The sequence below is a fragment of the Sturnira hondurensis genome, unplaced genomic scaffold (genome assembly GCF_014824575.4).
Source record: "Sturnira hondurensis isolate 20B ecotype Veracruz unplaced genomic scaffold, ASM1482457v3 Scaffold0017394, whole genome shotgun sequence".
Lineage (NCBI taxonomy): Eukaryota > Metazoa > Chordata > Mammalia > Chiroptera > Phyllostomidae > Sturnira > Sturnira hondurensis.
The window spans coordinates 9437876-9460807 of record NW_028090025.1 but is presented as its reverse complement, the minus strand read 5'-3'; the positions used below and the strand labels follow the sequence as shown (position 1 = coordinate 9460807).

The following is a 22932-nucleotide window of genomic DNA, read 5'->3' as shown; positions in this document are numbered from 1 at the left end:
AGCAGCTCTACCTAATACATAGAAACAAACACAGGGAGGCTACCAAATTGAGGAGACAAAGAAATATGGATGAAATGAAACAACAGAACAAAACTCAAAGAAAAGAACTAAATGAAATGGAGATAAGCAACCAGGCGGAGGGGGGGATTGGGGGAAAATTTGGGACAACTGCAACAGCAAAATCAATAAAATATGTTAAAAAATAAATAAACCTGTCACAATCCAGATGTTTGGAATTACTGTCTCTGCAGCATGTCACCCAAACACAAACACGTTGATTCTAGTATTTATACAGACATCCTGAGGAGAGACAGTATTCTTACCCAGTAAAGTACTAACAGAATTGTAAACTGCTGCACAGAACGTAAGGAAATGATGCAACCAACCCAACACCAACATAATTCTTCCTCCTAGTGGTGGTGACCACTGTGAGATGCCTTGTTCTCTCTGGCTCACCCAGAATCTCCAGAACCCCACCCTGCTAAGAGAGCACGAGTAAAGCTGAAGGTTTAGAGCTCTGGCACAGAGCCAAACTGTGGCCTGCTTGAGGAGTACAACCGTAACTTTTTCCGCAACTGTGCCAAGAAAGCACAAACCACACTTCGAAGTAATAATTTTGAGATTCTTTGCAAATGTTCTAAAGTTAGACTTTTCCCTAACTCACACTGACTTCTTCCAACAAAGGTACATGAATAAGTTTGTACTTCACTAGATCTATTCAGATGAGGGCTCAGGATGCAATGAAAACCAAACCTCCATAGGTTATCTCAAAAGCCATTTGTATAACCACCATCTTCTTAGAAACCATATTTAGTCAGATAACAATACAAATGTAAAAATAGTCTCACATGTAAAGTTTGTTAGGCCTGAGTTAGGTCTAACTGTGAGTGAGTGCACACCCACACATTCTCCCTTGCAGGCAATTAAAATGCAAATCATCAGTTCTTTGTCTTAGAAGCAATGCACTATCTATCATTGGCAGTGTCTTCTTTCCTTCCTTTTTTTGGTAATATATTTAATAAATTCTTTTCCAAAAAGTCAATTTCTATCTTCAAAAAATATCTCAGTCACTAGAGATGAGAAATATTTCATCTAAAAATGCACTGTATCTCCCAGTCATCCTTAATTGACATTCCAGACACCAGGGTATTCCATAATGAAAGAACGGGTTTTGGGACCCACTGATTACTTACTTGTTAATAAAAGGTTCAATAAGTTTTGATCTGGCAGACACATGAATTTTTGGAGGACTAAGAAATGAACCTAATTAAAAAAGAAAAAGCACTAGTATTACATATACAGGCAAGTTGACAAAGCCTCAAAGTTCAGGAAAAAATACATTTAAGTCAACAGTATGGGTCAGCAAGGGTAAAAGGTACTCATGTGGGCCAAGTCCTATCCAATCAGTACAAGTCAATGGTTCCTCTTTCTGTACTCTCCATCCCCTCCACTCCAATCTCCAACTCCAACCCCTCCCACTTTTAACTGGGTGAGTGGAACCCAGGGAAATAGTAGACATGGTAAGATCCCCTCAAACCTTGATGTTTGATAGACACATATACAGTGAGTACCTAGGTAGTTTGTCATGGAGATGAAACACAATCCTGTGATATAAGCATCATAGCCTGCCTCATGGAGCTGTTCAGAAGCCGTGTCATAACTTGGAAAACCTTCTGCACTTTCTAAAGAGAAAAAAGAAAAAAAAGTTTTACTAAAGACATCATAAATCATAAAGACAGGTAAGTATACTGCCCTACCAAATCCAAATTGTATTTAGTATGTGCTATAGGAATATCCTAAATAAGCATTTAAAACTGTAATTTTTTAAATTTCCACTTACTTTGTTAACTATATTTTATTGATTATACTATTACATCTCAATTATTCCTTCTTTACCCCCATCTCCACCCAGCACCCTCCACTTGCCAGGCAATTCTCACACCATTGTTCATATCCATGGGGTCATGCATGTAAGTTCTTTGGCTACTCTATTTCCTACACTGTACTTTATATCCCCACGGTTATTCCGTAACTGCCTATTTGCACTTCTTAATCCCCTCACCTCTTCATCCATTCCCCGACAACTACTCTCTCATCTGGCAACCATCAAAATGCTCTCCATATCCATGATTCTGCCTCTGTTCTCCTGGTTTGTTTGTTTTCTAGATTCCATTGTTGATAGAGAAGTATTTATTGTCATTTACTTAGTCACAGTTTTGATCTTCATCTTTTTCTTAAGTTCCTTTAACACTTCAAATAATAATGATTTGGCGATGATGAACTCAAGATCTTGCTAGTCTGGAAAGCTCTTTATCTGCCCTTCAATTCCAAATGATATCTTTGCTGGGTAGAGCAGTCTTGACTGTAGGTCCCTGCTTTCCACCTCTCTGCATATTTCTTGTGAATCATTTCTAGCCTAGCCAAGTTTCTTTACAGACATCAGCTGACAGTCATATGGGAACTCCCAGGTAGGTAACTAACTGCTTGTTCCTTGCTGCTTTTAAAAATCTCTCTTTATCTCTAACCTTTGGCATTTTAATTATGATGTGTCTTGGAGTGGGCCTCTTTGCTTCCATCTTATTTGGGACTCTCTGTACTTCCTGAACTTCTCATCTATTTCCTTCACCAAATCAGGGAAGTTTTCTTTCATTACTTTTTCAAATAGATTTCCAATTTCTTGCTTTCTCTTCTCCTTCTGGCACCCCTATGATGCGAATGTTGAAACACTTGAAGTTGTCTCAGAGGCTGCTTACACTATCTGGTTCTTTTTATTTATTTTTTTCTTTTTGTTGTCTGATAGGTTGTTTTTTAGTTCCTCATGTTCCAAATCATTGATTTGACTTGGTTTCATCAATTCCACTGTTGTTTCCCTATAAATTGTTCTTTATTCCAATTATTGTGTCCTTCATTTCTGACAGGATCTTTTTATGTTCTTGAGGTCCTAAGTTGCTTAAGCATCCTTATGATCAATATTTTGAACTCTGTATCTGATAGATTGCTTACCTCCATTTTGTCTAGTTCTTTTTCTGGAGTTTTGACCTGTTCTTTCATCTGGGCCATTTTTCTTTATCTCCTCATTTTGGCAGCCTTTGTGTTTGTTTGAAGTAAAGTTGCTGTGACCTCTCATCTTGATGTAGTAGGTGTCCTGTAGGGTCCAGTGGCACAGCCTCCCCTATCACCCAACCTGGGTACTCGAGGTGCACCCTTTGTGTGGGCTAAGTACACCCTCCTCTTGGCAGTTGAGCCTTGATTACTGTTGGCAGGTCAATGGGAGTAATTTACCCAGGCCTTGAACTGCAAGGACTGGCTATGACCACTGACCACCAACCTCTGCCCCTTGCTGTTCTTTACATCCCTGGGACTATTTTGTAACTACCCCTCAGTCTGGTCTCTGTATCTGTGAGTCTGTTTCTGTTTTGTTTACTTTTTAAAATCCCAATATACTGCTGGCTGGTATGGCTCAGTGGATTGACCACCGGTCTGCAACCCAAAGGGTCACCAGTTGGATTCCCAGTCAGGGCACATGCCTGGGTTGCAGACCAGGTCCCCAATACAGGGTGTCCGAGAGGTAACCGGTATGTTATTTTTTTCTCTCCCTCTTTCTCCCTCCCTTCTCCTCTCTAAAAATAAATAAAATCTCTATAAATAAATAAATCCACATATAAGTGAAATCATGTATTTGTCTTTCTCTGACTTATTTCACTTAGCACAATACCCCTCAGGTACATCCATGCTTTCACAAATGGTAAGATTTCACTGTTTTTTATGGTTAAGGAATATTCCATCATATATGTGTGCCACAGCTTTTTTATCCACTCATCTACTGGTGGGCACTTGAGTTCCTTCCAGATACTGGTTATTATTAAATAACACTTGCAATGAACGTAGAGGAGCATCTATTCTTTCAAGTTACTGTTTTGGGTTTCTTGGGATGTATATACACAGAAGCAAAACTCTGGGTCACAAGATAGTTCCATTTTTAATTTTCTGAGGATCCTCCACACTGTTTTCCATAGTACCTGCACAAATCTGCATTCCCATCATACTTCTTTGTTGATTTATTGATGACAGCCATCCTGACAGGTGGGAAGTGATATCTCACTGTGGTTTTAATTAGATATTTTCCTGATGACTAGTAATGTCGAGCATCTTTTCACATGTCTATTGGCCATCAGTACAGCCTCTTTGGAGAAGTCTATTCAAGTCCTCTGTCCATTTTTTAATTGGATTGTTTGTTTGTTTGTTTTGGTATTGAGGTTTATGAGTTCTGTATAAACTTTGGACATTAACCTTACCAGATGTATCACTGATTTCCTTTGCTGTGCAAAAACATTTTAGTTTGATGTAGTCCCAGTTGTTTACTTTTTTGTTTCCCTTTCTTCAGGTGATATATCAGAAAAAAAGTATTGCTAAGGGAAATGTTCGGGATTTCACTGCTTATGTTTTATGGTTTTGAGTCTCCTAGGAGTTTCATGGTCTTGAGTCTTACACTTAAGTCTTTAATCCATGTTGAGTTTATCCTTGTATATGGTGCCAGGTGGTGATCTAATTGCATTTTTCACATGTATCTGTCCAGTTTTCCCAACACCAGTTATAAAATAGACTGTCTTTACCCCATTTGATGTTCTTACCTCCTTTGTCAAATATTAATTGACCATAAAAGTGTGGGTTTATTTCTGGGTTTCCTGTTCTGTTCCCTTGATCTATATGTCTGTTTTTATGCCAGTACTGTGCTGTTTGGATCACTGTGACATTGTAGTATAGTTTGGTATCAGGTAGTGTGATACCTTTAACTCTATTCTTCTTCTTTTTTAATATATTTTACTGATTATGCTATCTCAGTTGTCTCATTTCCCCCATTTCTTTCCCCTCTCCCCTGCTCACCCCCTCCCACCCACATCTCCCTCTTTAGTTCATGTCCATGTGTCATAAGTTCTTTAGCTTCTACATTTCCCATACTATTCTTGCCTTCCCCCTGTATATTTTCTACCTATCATCTATGCTACTTATTCTTTGTACCTTTTCCCCCTCTCTCTTCCTCCCACTACCCTGTTGCTAACCCTCTATGTGATCTCCATTTCTGTGATTCTGTTCCTGTCCTAGTTGTTTGCTTAGTTTGTTTCTGTTTTAGGTGTGGTTGTTAATGAGTTTTCTGTCATTTTACTATACATGCTTATTATCTTCTTTTTCTTAGGTAAGTCCTTTTAACGTTTCATATAATAAGGGCTTAGTGATGATGAACTCCTTGAATTTGACTTTATGAGAAGCACTTTATCTGTCCTTCCATCCTAAATGAAAGCTTTGCTGGATAAAGCAATCTTGGATGTAGGTCCTTGCCTTTCATGACGTGGAATACTTCTTTCTAGCCCCTTCTTGCCTGCAAGGTCTCTTTTGAGAAATCCGCTGACAGTCTGATGGAAAGTCCTTTGTAGGTGACTGTCTCACCTCTTGATGCTTCTAGAATTCTCTCCTTCATTTTAATCTTGGCTAATGTAATTATGATGTGCCTTGGTGTGTTACTTCTTGGGTTCAACTTCTTTGGGACTCTCTGAGCTTCCTGGATTTCCTGGAAGCCTATTTCCTTTGCCAGACTGGGGAAGTTCTCCTTTATTATTTGTTCAAATAACTTTTCAGCTTGTTGCTCTTCCTCTTCCCCTTCTGGTACCCCTATGTTTCTGATGTTGGAGCGTTTAAAGGTGTCCTGGAGGTTCCTAAGCCTCTCCTCATTTTTTTTTGAATTCTTGTTTCTTCTTTCTTTTCTGGTTGTTTCTTTCTTCCTTCTGGTCCACTCCATTGATTTGAGTCCCAGTTTTCTTCCCATCACTATTGTTTCCTGTGCATTTTCCTTCATTTCACTTAGTGTAGCCTTCATTTTTTTACCTAATTTGTGACCAAATTCAACCAATTCTGTGAGCATCCTGATTACCAGTGCTTTGAACTGTGCATCTGATAGGTTGGCTATCTCTTCATCGCTTAGTTATATTTGCTCTGGAGCTTTGATCTGTTCTTCCATTTGGGCCATTTTTTTTGTCTTGTCGCACCTGTTACATATGAGGGGCAGAGCCTTAGGTGTTCACCAGGGCGGGGTGACCCGGTTGCTGGGCTGTGACGCTATATGTGGGGGCAGGGTCCAAGGGGGAACAATGGCCCTTGCTCTGCTCTCTGTTGGATTTTAGTCCCATCTGCTGCCTCCCCCAAGCAAAGTGGGCCCTTCTGGTGCTGATTCCCAGTGAGTGGTCTTGTGTACATTCTAGGACCCTGTGGGTCCCTCCAATGAACTCTCCTGTGAGGCTCATAGTCTCTCCCAAGCACTTCAACCCCACAGGTGTTTTCAAATTGATGTTTTGAGGCTTTATTTTCCCCCACCAGGACCCTGGGATGCGCGCTCTGTCTCGCTTCCCAGTTTTGCCTGGTTTATCTGCACACAAATGTGGGACCACCAGGTCAGCCAGCTGCCTTGCACGCTGTACCCCACTGCATAATCACTGCCTTGTTGGGTCTGCCCCTTGCCACCCTGCGCCCAGGGTCCGCAGGCTGCCGTCTTGTGCTCCTGGGGTTTGTCAGCTGCTGCCTTGCACGCCCAGTGCCACTGCTTTTTTTGCCTCAACCCCTCTCTGACTGGCCATCCAACTCCACCCCTCCTACTGGTCTGAATGAATGTGTCTAACTGAACTGCTGGACTTCCATACAGTTCAATTTTCTGTCAGTTCTGGTTGTTATTTTTGTTTCTAAATTGTTGTCCTTATTTTGGTTGTGCGAGGAGGCACAGTGTGTCTACCTATGCCTCCATCTTGGCCATAAGTCCCCAACTTTTTCTTCTTTCTCAGTATTGCTGTGACTGTTTTGAGATCTTTTGTGGTTTCACATAAATTTTTGAATTATTTGTTTCAGTTCTGTGAAATACACCATTTGGTAATTTCACCGAATCAATAAATTAAAAGAAGATATTTCTTAATTCTCTCCACATGAGCCCTTACAATATGAAATAACTGAGTCATTGAAAATGAGGGCTCTGTCTAGGCTAGAGCAATGCCTCAGTAACGTTATCAATGTGAGACGCAGGCCTCCCTATTGCACATAGGTGGATGCTATTTACAAGCATGTGTTCTGCGCTTTATGACAATGATTCCTGTTTCTGATTGTTCTCTAAGGTCACAAAGAGGAGTGTCTTCCCTTATAGCATCAAGGTACAACAGGAATTCCATAGTAATAATTAAGCATGGACTCTAGAGTCCCACTGTGTTTAAGTGTGAATCTCTGCTCACCACTTATGTGCAATGTGATCTTGGGCTGGTTGCTTCACCTCCTCACCTCAGTTTTGGTAAAATGAAGACAATAATGAAACCTCCCCATTTTATTAGGTGAGGATCAAAAGAGGTAATGTAAGTGAGGCTCTTACATAGTGCTTAGTATAAGACTCACTACTTATTACCCATTAACACCCCAAGTAATCCTCCCAAAAGCAACCCTCCAATCAATACTGGTAGCTCAATTCAATATTGTCCTCTACTATGTTGCCAAGGTTACAGTTCTAAAGATGAAAGCACAACTAAGTCCAAAGGCAGATCAGAACTTCCTATAATGCTGCCCTAGAACATAGGGCCACTTTATATGAGACCACTTATAACATGATTCTTTTGTGCATGGATATACACAAATGCTGAGAGGATAACATCTGAGAAGAGTGACTACTTGCTTTAAATTTTCCACCTGATACCAGAACATTATATGGAAATAGTATGATAAAACTGTAACTCACAATTATTTACTAGAACCACTCAGGAAATAAGTATCAAAAAGTTTGCAACAGTCCTGACCAGTGTGGCCAAACTGGTTGGGTGTCATCTCACAAAGTAAAAGGTCAAATCCTGGTGAGGACACATGCCTGGGCTATAGGTTCAGTCCCCAGTTGAAAATTGTCAGTGAAAAGGCTAAAATTGTTTTTACATCAATACAATATTCTATAAGCAGATTTAACCTCCCTAAGTATTAAATATTAAGACTTTAAGCTTTAAAAGAGAATCTTAACATGACAGCCAACTAAGTAATCATCTCTACCACCAGCTGTAACACAGATTTCCAAAACCAATTAAATCCACTATATTGTTATAGAAAAGGTCGGGTTTTCTTCCCCCAACCCACCCCTTTTCTTATGTCCTTTCTTTGGACTATTACCCAGAAAGGGAAGCATATAACTGTATTCTTGGCTACTTTAGTATCTACCATTGTAAATGTATGAATCCCTGGTCCTATTACCAATGTCTTTAGAATTCTGCAGGCTACAGCTAATGGAAGGCTAATTAGAGTATCAGCAGCACAGTCAGGCAAACAGGAACCAAGGAAATAAGCCCTGGATGGTTCACCAAATACCTAGGTAGCTGCCACGGCCAGACATGGCAAAACATCTCCATCCCAAGAAACATTCCTCCTCCGTTCTAGACTCCCTCACTGCTGCTATTTCACTCCAAAGCTACCTCTGAAAGGGGAAGGGTGGAGAGGGCTCACCTTTCTCATCTGTAACCCTTGGGCTTTTCTGAGACAAAAGTCTATTTTTATTCTAGCCCTAGCAATTAATCACCAACTTTTTGTCTCTGCTTAAACAACACACTATAGAAAGAACACATCAAGTTTTAGAAGAATTCCAAGAATTAGGAAATAAAAGCCCTGAAGTTTTAATTGCTAAACTTCTCAGTGAACAGGCTATCCAATTCTATGCACATAAAATAAACATACAGTTAGAAGACCACTTTTATTCAGAAAACGGAAAGTCAACACAGGGCATAAGCAAGTTAATTTAGCCAAAATCTATAAATGTGCAATGTAGTTTGTAGACCAGTTTTATTTTTCTTCTATAATGTACATCAATACCTAATCATCACAAAGAGTTTGAGACTTTCATTTTATATATTGTATTCTTACCAACTTTAGGAGGGTTGAAAGGTGTCTCTTTTAATCGCTTTTCCAGTTCTGCAAGGGATGTGTTGTTAATGATATCCTGCAAAGCAGTAAGCAGAGAATCACGAGCCTTCATCATCTCAGTGCAATATATGTTAAAGAGATACTGCCCTCTTGTGTTCTTTAAAGAAACACAGGAGTCATTTGTCAATGTGAAAGAGAAGCAGCAAGTTTCATTTTCACCATGTGAAGGGTTTAGCCATATGAAAGACGATTTGTACAAACGTGCTAAATGTCTATAGACCTTGGGCCAAAAAGCTATACTTGTTCTTATACTGTGGTGACATTCATTTCACTCAGCTGTATAAAGTCACTTCACAAAGTAGCAAATGATTATACCTTTACCTGAATTTTCTTGATTGGAAAATATATAAAATAAGAAAAAAAAGATGTATGTGCATGCATAACCTATTCAAAAATACATTATACATTTTAACATTAAAAACTTACATTTAGAAAGAATAAAGGGGAAAAGAAATAATTCCACCACCCAAAGACCACCGCTATTTGCATTTTGATTTGCATATTTCTAGTCTTTTTCCAATTTCCTTTTTTTTTCCTTTCTTGTTCTTCTTTTTCTTTTTTTGGATGAGTTTGAAAATGACATTTAAACAGACCAGAATTCCAAAGCTCTTAGTAGCAATTCTGAAAATTTCAAATATAGCTTAGCACTAATAGTTCAAATTTTTAAAATACCTTAAAAGGTTGTGTGCTGGCCATCAATTTAGTATCCAAGAGTCTAAAAACAAAAGAATTTTTAATAAGGTAAACAAAATGTATATACATGTTCAAAATATATTTTACGCAAATGAATAGCCTATTGTCTTAAAAGTGGACAGGAGAATGAAACGCATTAGCCATTGACAGCCTGGTGCCAGCATCCCTGGTTAGACTGGGAACTTGGTCCCCTCAACCAGCAACTTCATCAAGAGGCCGTGGGAGAGTCCACACTCTGCCAAATGCAGAGCACAAGTTCGGGGTTTGCTTACACCCTGAGATGATGTGGGCCACAGCAATCTCCAGGGGGTCAAATATCCTCACATGTCTTTATATGGTTCAAATACTGCTGCAGGTCTACACTGCGGAGACATTACCATCTACCACCACTACCCCAGTTTGTACGCTATAAACTCTTGGAGGGTCAAAATCTGCATGTGGTAGGTTCATGCTATGTAGCTATTTCTTACTACTGTGTTTCAGATTAGAATTCTAAAAAAGAGAGACACTAATGTGAAAACCGTCTCTTTGCACATACATGTAAACACTAGACAACAGGACAGAAATATCCTGGCTATCAGATCAAATGCTCCACTGCCTCCCCTGTCCCTCTTCAAACAGGCCCTCAAATGCAGAGGTTTGCTCAGTCAGCTCCACATGGCTGATGTGTGATCTATTAGTCATGTGATATGCGACATATCAGAACTAACATTCAATATTAACTGTGGAAAACATTAATGGGTAAAGGTACTGACTTTAAGTTGAGGGAAAAAAGTCTCTAGCTAGACAGTTCCTAACTGACTACAGAACACTCTCAACTGGACATTTCAACAATATTCAACCGTACATTTATTCGATTTTCAACTCAATACTCTCAACTGCCCATTTCACTGTGACATGGTACATCCAACATAAAGGAAAGACAAGAACCAACTCAAGAAAATTTCCTTAGTTCTTTAGATATTAATACATGGGATGAGAAAAAAGGAGTTGCTATTTTTCACTCTCAGTTCAAATTCTGATGCTAATGAATGACGAAACCAATCACCAATTATAAAAGCAAGCTATCACAAACTTGAGGATATTAAATCATTTCCCAACTTTTATGAACTGGATTGTAATCATGATCTAATAACAGTTTCAATAAGTTACTACATACCTATTTGGATTATGTGCGCCATGACTATTTTAAATAGAAGACAAATCCTGAAAAGAAGCTTACCTGGGAAAAACACATGTTGTCATCTCCTTAAATTCATTTAAGTCCTAAAAAATAAGAGAATAACTTGTGACAATTTTACTAAGACACTCACAGTATTAAAAACATACACAAATATTTCCAGCTCCATAGGTCTCCTCTCAAACTACTATACCTCACACAGGCCCTTTAAAGCTAAACACCAGACCCATTTTTAGTTAATAACTTTTTAAAAATCTTCACAATTTCCTCACTGATTGGGAATCACAGGACCTGATGTAAAACCTCCGTACAACCAAAACAGACAAACATAAGTATTTTATGGCTGAACTGGGAAGGGGAAAAGGATTTTACTGTATGTAGACAACTTTCAGTAATAGCTCTGTCACACAAACTCATCATTATAGTGGGTCTAGGAAAATCATTTAAATAAATGGTTATACAGGAAATGGGTACTGTAAACTAGGTTATACTTTTATTAGGAACATCTTTGAAATGTTAGTTAAAACAACCACTAAAACACACACTTTCCAATATACATGATTCCTGTTTTGACTATTCGGAAAATTGCTGAAGTGGCAATAATAGCAAGCACCTAAATTAGACAATTCATTTCCCAAATTTATTTTGATCAGAAAGTCTAAAGCTGAAATGAGATTACCCTAACTTGAATTAACTCATTTACACACATACGTAATTGCCACACTAGACTAACAGTCATATTCCTGACCCTTTGTAACTATACTTCTCATTAGCGTTATTCATGCATTTCCAATTAGTTCTTCAAGCCTGTAAATACAGACTATATTTAGCTACTTTGCAAAATTTACCAGCTTTTCAATGGCTATCATTAAATTAATGAACAATACATGAACAAGTCATTTCAATGCTAATTCAAACAAAAATTCAATAGGACTATTTGTAATCTTTCAATACTATTACAAAGCTTCACAAGCAAGAAAAAATTAGACTTATGGTTACTCCCAGGGCCAGTAGTAGCAGAGTTCCAGGCCAGAGCCTTCTAAAACACAGGTCATGTGGAAGTACCACGAAGATGCTGTTTTGCAATGTTCAGCCAATAAGTAGTTAATCTGAGATAAACACTGGATCTTTTAAAAAAAAGACTTTATTTGTTTGAAGACAAAGGGGAAGGGAGGGAGAAAGAGAGGGAGAGAAACATCAGTATGTGGTTGCCTCTTGTGTGCTCCCCACTGGGGACCTGGCCCACAACCCAGGCATGCGCCCTTACTGGGAATCGAACAGGCAACCCTTTGGTTAGCAGGCTGGTGCTCAATCCACTGAGCCACACCAGCCAGGACTGCTAAACATTAGATCTTTAGATTTATACAAAGAAAATTCACACTAATCATGTCTGTCTTGAGACTCACAAGTATGAAGCCTTTGAATCCCAGAGGATGATACAGTTATCATGAAAAGAAATGACAGCCTTAAGGTTGCAGAAATAGGACAATGGGGGCGAAAGAGCTGCTGTCCTCATGGTTAGGCTGTGTTGGACTTTTCTAAAGAATAGCAATCAGGATGCTGATGGGCCAATGTCCCCTGAGGAATGGAAAGTAACTGAGGCTTTGCATATGTATAAATAAACTAAACTCCAAAGCATGTGTATCTTTCAATCCAGAAGGAATAAAAGATTAATCTAGTGGCAATTTAAAGCAGGGTTGGAAAACTATGAACTACAAGCCCAATCTGGCCCATCATCCATTTTTTAAATCCAGTTTCATTAGAACAAAGCCACGCCTCTTTCCTTCTGCATTCTATGGCAGTCTTCAGGCTATACAGCAGTAGCTGTTGAGAGTTACGACAGAGGCAGCACAGCCTGGAAAACCCAAAATATTTATTTTACCACTTGGCCTTCGTAGAAAAAGTTTGCCAACCTATGATTTTAAAGTATGGGCTGAAGGTTAAAGTAAGACAGGGAATCCTGCCTGACGTTTGTTGAACTCCAGATGAAAAATAGCTCACTTGCAACTGAAACAAAAAGAAGGTAAATGTAGCAGACAGCATGGAGACAAAATTGTAAGAATTTTGTAAATGGCCAGATCTGGAAGAAGGAGGAAAAGTCAAAACCTATGTTAAAAGTAGTCTTGGTGATTCGTATCATTTATGGTAAAGGAATCAGTAGAAGAAAATGGCTCAGAGGCAATAATAAGGAAAGACAGGTAGTGTAAGTTACAGATATTCTTTGCAACATGTAAATTTTAGACACCATTTAATCTGAAGCTCTCCAGGTAGAGCCATTTGCAGTCCAGCATGAACTGTGTGCCCTGGCCCACTGGGGACCTGGCCCACAACTCAGGCATGTGCCCTGACTGGGAATCAAACAGGCAACCCTGTGGTTAGCAGGCTGGCACTCAATCCACTGAGACTAATGCTGGTGTCTTCAGCTAAAGTCATGAAAGTGAGTGAAACCACTAAACAGAAAACATGGAGAGAAAATAAAGGAGATAGGAAACAAAAACCCCAACAAGTGAGATGAGGACAAGTGAGATGAGGCCAAGTACAGCCAGGGGTCAGAGAGGAAGAGACAGAAGAGAAGCTCTTTCCCTGAGGAGCCAAAGAAGCTCATGTTTTCACACACTGAGACAAAGTAAAAATATACTCAGGTCAACAGAGAATCTTAAGGGAAGCAGCCTAGCAAGAGGTAATCCAGAACTTTGCAGGAGCTGATCCAGTTCAGCTGACCTACAGCAGCACTTACCTTCAATGGCCCTGCTATGTCTAATGTTCATGGTAGCAAACTAGACAACCACACCTGTGACCGAGGAACCCCCACCCAGAAGTAACTGAGCAAACCAATGACACTAAGACAGAAGAAATGTTTAGCCTTACTCTGACAATGGCAGGTAACTGAAGATCCCTTAAAATGACCTATATGCATAACCCTTCAAAAGTGTACAACCTAGTGCATGAGATTGTCTCTCTGGGAGCACGCTGCATACAAAGAAACAACAGTCCAATAAAAAACACTTTCTAAAAAAAAATTAAAAAATAAAAAAATACAAAACACTTTCTAGTAATGAAGAACCATGAATTTTCAACACAGGTGGCAAGTGACTTACCTCAGGGAGAGGGCAGCAGAACTGATGAACTGTGTGCATAACATCCAGGAGCATATTGTGTCCAATAACAAGCTTTCCCTAAAGAAAGTCAAAGTTAGAAAAAAGACTGCCAGGTACCCAATTGTACTAGTGGGGCTTGAGAGTGAAGATCCATGAGGATTTTCTACTAAAATTACTTTAACATATTAAAAAATATTGTAAGTATATGCAAATAAGCAAACTAGGGCAGGTTTCATTCTTTTTCAATTTGGGGGGTATTAAACACAGAACGCAAAATAAAAGTTTCAAATGATTTTGATTTAATTGATCTTTTTCTCTGATTTTTAATCTTGCTACTGACAAGAATCAGGAGTAGTAAATTTTGATTGAAGAGTTCAAGTTAAAAAGGTAAAATCTGAAAATGCTAAGTCCCCAGCATCATCAAATAATTTGTGAACAAACTCCAAATATCCAGTTTAGTGCTGCATTTATAACAATGCTAAAAGATAAAAATAACTTTCTAATTATACTAAACAGAATGAATTTTAATTTCCTTTATCATCTATGTAAAAATTCACGAGGCATGTTCTTAAATACCATTTCCAATAAAATCATTGCTTTTCAACCAACTCAAGTGTGCACACAATATGTGTGCAATAAATTTACTCCATTTTGATAAAAAATTAAACTACCAAGATGAAACACCAACTTTGATTCAGTTAGCCAGATGGCACCTTTAACACGAAGCATCATGTCACTGGAGTACAGCTCTTTACTATGACCCAATGGACCTTCAGAGTGACAGTCCTTGACTCACAGGGCTAAACATAATCCTCTGAAGTAAGTAATTTTATATAAAGTTCCCAAATCTAACACACAAGCTATCCTTTTGGTTCAGAGTTTGTGTTCATTCTGAATACCTATTCAACACTAAAAGATCGAGTACTGATTGATACTATAGAAAGGATGTGGAGGAAACCCAAAATGGAATACAAAGACAAACAGAACTTAACTGTATTATAAATGAATACCATCAGCACAATGAAAAAAGCTGGTGCAAAAACGGTATTGTGACTACATGTTGTCAAGCTAAAGACAAAAAGACCTTCACATGAGTGCTGTAGCCTAGTCAGTGAACACACTTCTCACAAGGTATGGTTAGTAATTCCAAAACATTTTATGTGTATACCGGATTTAAACAAACATATATAATGCAAATAAGAAATGGATTTCCCACTGGTGACAAATAACAAAAGAAGCGTAGACTAAAAATAAACCCTGTGGTATTTGATTGGAATCTGAGGTATTAGTACCAAGACATGTTTTTTAATGTATGACAGGCAGATACATGTATCATTCTTAGCTCTAGAACCCCCTGATCCAGTGAGGGGTTCTAAAAGTAGTAAAACCACCACAGTAACCTAGTGATAGGTCCTGGTTTCTAAATAAACACCATTCTCCAATAAAAGGAACCAGGGCTCCTCGGAGAAGTCATCAATTCAGAGCTGAGGCAGGGAAAATACAAGATGAGTCTGGAACACCTTGTGATACCAGAAAGTAATTAAGTGCTCAAAAAAGGACAGGAGTTCTTCAAAGGACACAGGAGCCAACCTGACAAAGCTCTAATAGTCAAAGGTGGCACAAGAACAACAAACTAAACAAAATACCACATTATGATCTGTAGGATAAATGTATTTCCCTGAGTCCATACTCATAAACACTTTTTCAAACGATTAAAAAAAAAACCGGGGGAGGACAGCTCTTCTTTATAAAAGAATTCCAAAAACAAATGCAGAAAGAGGGAAACACAAACTCGCCATTACAACATCAGAGTAATAATGGCTACAGGTCGGATCCACTGATAGATGCTGCACTTGTGGACAAAAGTCTGAGAAAGAAGAGATTTTCATAGTCTTGAGTATCTACACCAAGATATGTATTAACCACAAAGGCAAAAGTAGTAACTTCACAATATACTAATCTAGCAGACAGCACCCTACGCAAGTGATCAAGGTCACCATTATGAACCATCATTTCTGTGGTATTCTTGCATAAATTGTATTTCCTCAGTCCAATCAAGAGAAAAGATCAGACAAATCCAAACTGAGGTAAATTTGACAAAATGCAGTCAATAGTGTTTTAAAATATCAAGGTTATAAAAGACAAAGAAAGACTGTTACTGACTGCAGAAGACTAAGAAGAAATAATAAATAAATGTAATGTGGGGTCCTAGATAAAATCGTGAACAGAAAAAGTACTTAGCGGGAAAACTGGTGAAATTCAAATAAAATCTACAGTTCAGTTCACAACATTATGCCAGTGTTACTTTCCTGGTTCTCATAACCGTATGACCATGTAAATTGTTGACATTGGGGGTAGCTAGGAGAGAAAAATATGGAAACAATGATTTTTGCAACTTGGCTATGAGTAAAATATTAGTAAAAATAAAAAGGTTTTTAAACTAAAAAAAACACAGATTTACTACTATGAGTGACAGGAAAAGAATTTGGCATGACAAATATTTAAGAGTAATTACTGCTCACAGTGTTATAAAGCTTAACTTAAAATGTTAGCATTTTTAAGGTATGTGACTTAAATTTTAAACATCTGCATCACTAATAACTTGGGTTTTTCATAATATGGTTTGTGATGTAAACTACAAAAGGTCAGCAGCATATTATGAATTATTCTGTAGAAGACAAAAAAAAAGAGGAAAACAAGCACAGCAAGCTAAAGTATCTGAATTTGTACAAGGTAAGCAGATGTCCCAGCTAACTAAATATCATGATAGCTACGAGACAGCTCAAAGCCAAATGATGTCCCACAGCTCTGTATTTTAGGGTTCACCTCAGCGAAGCCAATGCTCTGAAGTCTTTTGGCTAACTGTGTATAATGTAAGCAAACATGACCAGAAACTCTGCTTTTCCAGACACCTGTGATCTCAGCAATGTGTGAAGAGACTCACATTTTTGTTTCTCTCCAGGCTCATCCAAATCACTATTCCATTCCAATTATCTTGCTTACTTTAGAGAAGGAGCTCCTAGTGAGCCAACCCTCTTCTTTTACAAGGTGGGGTAACTTCTGTTCATCCCCAGTTGAGGACAGTGGTATGTATGCCTGTTTTCACAAGTCCACATCTGGTGGCGAGAAAGCCACAGAACTCTGAGAGGGTCTCTATAGCCTTAAAGCTTCGCTGATGCAAAGGTCAGCATCTACAGGACCAAACAAGTCCTTCTCCAGGAAAACGATTCCTTCTCCCAAGGCCAGCTACTCAAGGTAAGAAATGCAATCTAGCATCCAAGCAAGTAACCTGACTTGGATGTGTAATTCACCATCAGCACCATGACCCAATTTATCTACACAAGACGTGGGTGTCTCTTTTCCAAAAGGACTTAGAAAACAAGAAAAAAATGTCACCATATATATCACAGAACCCTCTAGCACATTTACACAGTGGTAAATGTGTTTTTAAAATACCAAATATTAATAAGGCTGCCAGATATAATATTCTGTTACAGTTATGCTGAAGAATTCAACACAGGCAACTACTTTTATCCTTTGGATTCTTCCTTTTTTTTAAAAGATTTATTTAATTTTAGAGAGGGGAAGGGAGGGAGAAAGAGAGGGAGAAACATCGATGTGTGAGAGATATCCATTGCCTCTCACACGCCCCCAACTGGGGACCTGGCCCACAGCCCAGGCATGTGCCCTGACTGGGAATCAAACCAGAGACCTTTCAGTTCGCAGGCCAGCACTCAATCCACTGAGCCACACCTCTAGCCAGGGCCTCTAGATTCTTCTAATTAAGGAAAACAACACCTTCAAACACCTGATTGTTTCTCCCCATATTCCTTACTTTCTTATCCTACTTCTTATTGGTTTTGAAAATAATAAATATTAGTTTCATGTAGCTGAATAAGGACCTCAGAGTATAATAATCCTAAGCATTTTACAAGAAAAGTTTTCTGAAAAAATGGCTTGGATTAAAAAAATGGTGACAGCAATTATGATTTAACACTAAGTATATCATAACAATAATCTACCTTTATGAAGTTCTAACTTCTTCCTCCATACCAGGTAAATATTCTAAATGTAACCAAATGATTAATTTGCAATTATAACTAGGCACTCTTCACCTCATTACGTTCCAGAATATAGTTGAAAACAAAAAGTCTGGTTCACTTACCGAATTAGCAATGGCATGAATGACTCTAGAAAACCCCACAGCATCATTCAGTTCTTCCTAGTTTAAAAAAGCAAACCAAAACAATTATTCATGTACATATATTCCTATACTTGAATGTGTTAAAATCTAGTCAAAGAAAAATAAAGTACTGAAATTTTATGGTGAGCTTTAAGTTTCACATGCTTTGCACCTATCATCCCAAACAACTATATCTGAAATTATTTATGAAATCCCTTTTTTCTGTTTTAGAAAGTGGAATGAGCAAGTGGCAAATTATTCATCAGTTACTAAAATTACAGTACTATCACTTGGCATCACTTGAAATTTCTGTCTTTCAAGCCATCTTAAACACACACACTTTTAAAAAGCTGCCATCTGCTGGCCAAATTCAATACTGCATTAAATTCTTAGGAAACCCAACCAGCAGTTAACTGATCAAAAACAGCATTCCCATTAACTTTTGATATTTTTCTTGTCAAAAGCATTTTTATAGAATTTTTATAGTATAGCACTCTGAGACTCATCCCCACTCAGTTTCTTCTTTCCTACTTCCTTTCTAACAGTGTTGAAATAGGCTCAATTTCCCTCCTATATTGAAACCCCTTCTTTAACTTGAAGCTCCATGTAACCAACTACTTACTGTCCCTTCTCCTTGTCTCTTAGCAGCTAAATTACGTAAAAGACTTCTCTCCACTAACTAGTTGCAGTTTAACTCCCAGGTACTTGCAGACTTCTGCCCTATGGTGGCACCCTCACCGAAATTGCTCACCTCTTTAAACTACTCCCAGGTTAACTATTATTTACCTAAGGATGTGGAAACATTCGAACACATGTGACTTGGTGGTGGGAACGTAAAGTGATACTGTCACTATGGAAAACAGTATGGCAGTTCCTCAGCAAATCAAACATAGAATTTTGATTTGGTCCAGCAATTCTACTTCTGGTTATATTCCCAAAAGAACTAAAAGCAGTAACTCAAAGAGGTACTCGTACACCTGTTTTTAGTAGCATTATTCACAAGAACAAAAAGGCTGAAGTGCCCCAAGTGTCCACTGACAGATGAATGGATAAAGAAAACGTGGTATACCCATACAGTGGGATATTATTTTACTTAAAAAGAAAGGAAATTCTGACACACACTATAACAGGGATGAATCTTGAGGGCTTGATGCTAAGTGAAATAAAGCAGTAACAAGAAATCAAATACTGCTTGATTCCGGGAGGTACTGTCAAATTCAGAGACAGAAAGTAGAAGAGCAATTACCCACAGCTAGCAGGAGCGGGTAGTGGGAAGTTGTTTAATGGCTGGTTTCAGTTTTGCAGGATGAAAAAGTTCTGGAGATGGGTGGTGTTGATGGTTGCATAACAATCTGCACTTAACACTTAGGAAACTGTACACTCAAAAACAGTTAAGACGGTAAATTTTGTGTTATGTGTATCTTACAATTAAAATTTTTAAGAATATTTAGAAAAAGAAAACTTCTAAGACTAAACCCAATGGCCACGTCTCAGCCCTTAGCATTTCTCTAGAGTCTCGGACGCTGCTGACATCCCCTTCTTCAAAACTCTCTTCCCTTGGCTACTGTGGTCACGAAAATCTCCTGACACATTTTTCCACTTCTGCCTATCATTTAATTGCTGGTGGACTTCAGAACCCTACACTCGGTCCTTTTCTCATTCTTCATGCACACTGTAGGTGCTCTAATCCAGTCCCGATCTCCCTGCCAAGACAACCAAGCCTAGCCCTCACCTCTCTCCTATGCTCCAGAACAACAACACTACCTACAGGACACCTACAGTTAGATGTCCCAAAGACATCTAAAACTTCATCGGATCAGAAACAGAACATAACCTCTTTTACTCTGTAGGGGGAAAGCTCCACCATGGTGCCCTGGTGACCCCGCACATATCCAAATAGGCCGAACAGGCAAAGGCTTGAGCTGCAGTTAACCTGCATCTTGGTGACACACCCCAGGAGAGGACGGAAGGCAGAGGCTTGTAAAAACCTGCTAATATGCCATGTCCCAATGGCCTCTCTCTCTTTCCCCAGGAGGCTCTCATGAGAAAGTTTCTCACTGCCTCCCAGGTTTTGATAATGCATAGGGCTTTCTGCCTCACCCTCCCACCCTCGTCAGAAGAGAGCGGCAGTAGATAGACATGTTTAGCGGCAGTCTAGAATTGGCTCCTCAATAATGAGGTGTCCACAACTCACAACACAGTCATCTGGCTCCTTTTCTTTTACTGCTGTCTTTTTGGTGTGTGGGAACAAGAACCTTGTGCAGCTGGCACCTTTGGCCGATCTTCCTTCTCTATGCAACAAACTGTCTAAATCTAACAACGGCTTGTTGTGTCTTTGCTGGTTTGAATCAGTCAGATGTAGCTCTGTCTTAATATATCTGTGAACTGGACATCCACCCATATGCAAACCCTACTCCACCTGGCCCCTCACCCCCGACCAAAATCACTCCATATAAATGAACTGACATCAGTCTACCTAGTTGCTCAAATTTCAGGCTTGAAAATTTTCTTTCTTCTCCCTTCCTCTTTCACCACCCACGTCCAGACACAAATTCCAATGATTCTACCTTCTAAGTATCTCCATATTTCACCTACACTGCTACTAACTATCCTATCCAGGTCACCGATATTTCTTAGCTATAAGACCAATTTCTTAATTGGTCTCCCTGGCGCCAGTCTTACTCAAATCCATTCTCTAGATAGCAACCAAGAGGATGTGCCAACATGTCCATGTCGCCCTAATCTGCCAAGTTTTTACCGTAAAATAGTCACGGCACCAGGGAAGTCTACCTCATTGGCTAAGATGGCAGCAGGGGGAGGTTCTTACACTGAGTGCACAGAAAGCCTGAGCCTGAAAAATGCTAACAAGATAATCGATTTTTGAAAAGCCCTCCCCCAACCCTCCTATACCCAATTGGAGGTTGGACTGGGGATGGCAGGCACGTGCGCCATATAAGTCAAAATGGCACAGGGGGAGGTGTTTGACCTTTAGTCTAGTAAAGGGAAAAAAGGGATGGTTGGAAGATAGACCCACCCAAAGCACACAAAAGTTTGCAAAGTTGACTGGTCACTTTGAAAAAGCACCTGGTCTAACCCAAGCTAATATATTCCCAGGGGAACAAAGCAGCTCTCTCTTGCCAACCCGATGATGCTTTTGACCACGTATGCATCACTGCACTCTCAGAGCACATGACCATGTGGCCCTAGCAACGTTTTCCACACACAGGCTCCAGGAGGGAGCCTAAAATGAACAACAGCAGGGAACAAGCTAAGCCCCCAGATAAGGACTAAAACCACTTAGCAGCCACCTACAGACTCCAAAGGACTTTTAAATGGAGCAGGGAAATTGGCAGGGAGGGGACTCTAAGCTGGTTGAGGCCTATTAGCAGGGGCTTGCCAGAAATGGACAGCTGGATTCCTTATGACTACCCAGTGGTTTCCTGCCTGTGAGAAGTCCCCAGCATGGATTCCTTCTCATGAGGTAGGAACCATCTGCACTCTCAAATATTGGATTTTCCCCCATGGGCATGAGATGATACATGAAATGTAGTATAGCAGGGTTAGAAAGCTCGACAGAAAATGAATCGTATGCTTTGTTATAGCCAAGGGACCCAGAAATTGAACTGTGAGCCACTGGGGCCTTTGGAAACTTTTTATGGAATCCTCCTGCCAGAGTCCACTCATACCACAGAATTGTGGAAATTGAGAGCACCAGTTTCTATTCTAACCAAGAGGGTATACCACCCAGACTACAATGAGTTGACCCAGTTTCTGCCCTGAATCATCACACTGAGGAAGCCCCCTGGAGCTCAGTTAGGATTTAACATCTAAGGAGGAAAGACTACCCAGCTAGGCATCTTCATCTCCAGGATGATCTCTGCCTCTTATGCACTTCAGGAAGAGGACCAAGTCCTAATTGTAAATGATGTGGACTTACAAGGTATTGAGCATAGCAAGGCTGTTAAGATCCTGAAGACACCCCATGAAATCAGCATACATATCCACTTCTTTCCCTGAAATTACCATCGTCCAAAACAGAGGACTGTGAGAGTAGTCCTCTCACATGGCCCTCCACATGGAATCTTCTAGGACAAGCTGTCCAGGCCTCAGGGAAGCCGCATACACTCTTATACAGTCTCATACACTTTGGAGACTCTTGTGGGACACTGTTTTTCTTCTTCTACCTCCTATTATCTTCTCCAAAAGATAAAACGCAACACTTAAGAAAAATAAATAAAATAAAATGCAACAGGAACTTTGGACACTGGCTTTTATCTTGGCCTTGCTGAGGATGGTTGGACTTTTTCCATGGTAGAAAGAGTAGACAGTCCTTGAGATGGGAGTCCGCCACTCTCCCAGACTGTGCAGCACCAGGATAAAACCTCTCTCCTTTTGCACCAGCCCCGGCCTCCCAAGTTTGTTTTTTGTGGCAACACGCAGCTGAACCTCCATTTTTGTTCGAATACAAAACTGTATTTTCTAAACTTAAGAAAACTAGTAATTTGCTTGAAGTCAGACCTAACAATATTAGTTAACAGGCAATGAAGATGAGTGGCACATAATCTGAATGATAATCAAGGATACTTTTTTCAAGACTGCTTCACATATGGGAAGATTGGTCAACCATGTCAGACTTACTTTGTTGTCTATGTCTAAATACTTAACCTTATGCTCCCCTTTGATCTACTCTAGATTTTCCTACCAATTCAATTTTACTATGGCAGAAAACTAATGAGTAAATTGAATCCAACATACCATATACAAATATGGAGAAAGATACTGTGCAAATATGCCATATA

At 39.4% G+C, this 22932-nt stretch overlaps 1 protein-coding gene and 1 pseudogene across 2 annotated transcripts in view; one reads left to right on the top strand and one right to left on the bottom strand.

The window, feature by feature from the left end:
- Positions 1-22932, bottom strand: part of PARN (poly(A)-specific ribonuclease) — a 181235-nt gene that overhangs the window by 137659 nt on the left and 20644 nt on the right. For both annotated transcript variants that reach the window (XM_037067778.1, XM_037067779.1), the window contains exons 12-18: positions 18116-18172; positions 13951-14028; positions 10895-10938; positions 9652-9694; positions 8920-8995; positions 1572-1682; positions 1194-1263 (exon numbers count right to left, since the gene is read on the bottom strand). In XM_037067778.1, the coding sequence (XP_036923673.1) occupies positions 1194-1263; positions 1572-1682; positions 8920-8995; positions 9652-9694; positions 10895-10938; positions 13951-14028; positions 18116-18172 (479 nt within the window). The remainder of the gene's footprint in view (positions 1-1193; positions 1264-1571; positions 1683-8919; positions 8996-9651; positions 9695-10894; positions 10939-13950; positions 14029-18115; positions 18173-22932) is intronic.
- On the top strand, positions 21536-22222 carry LOC119002044 (PDZ domain-containing protein 11-like; annotated as a pseudogene).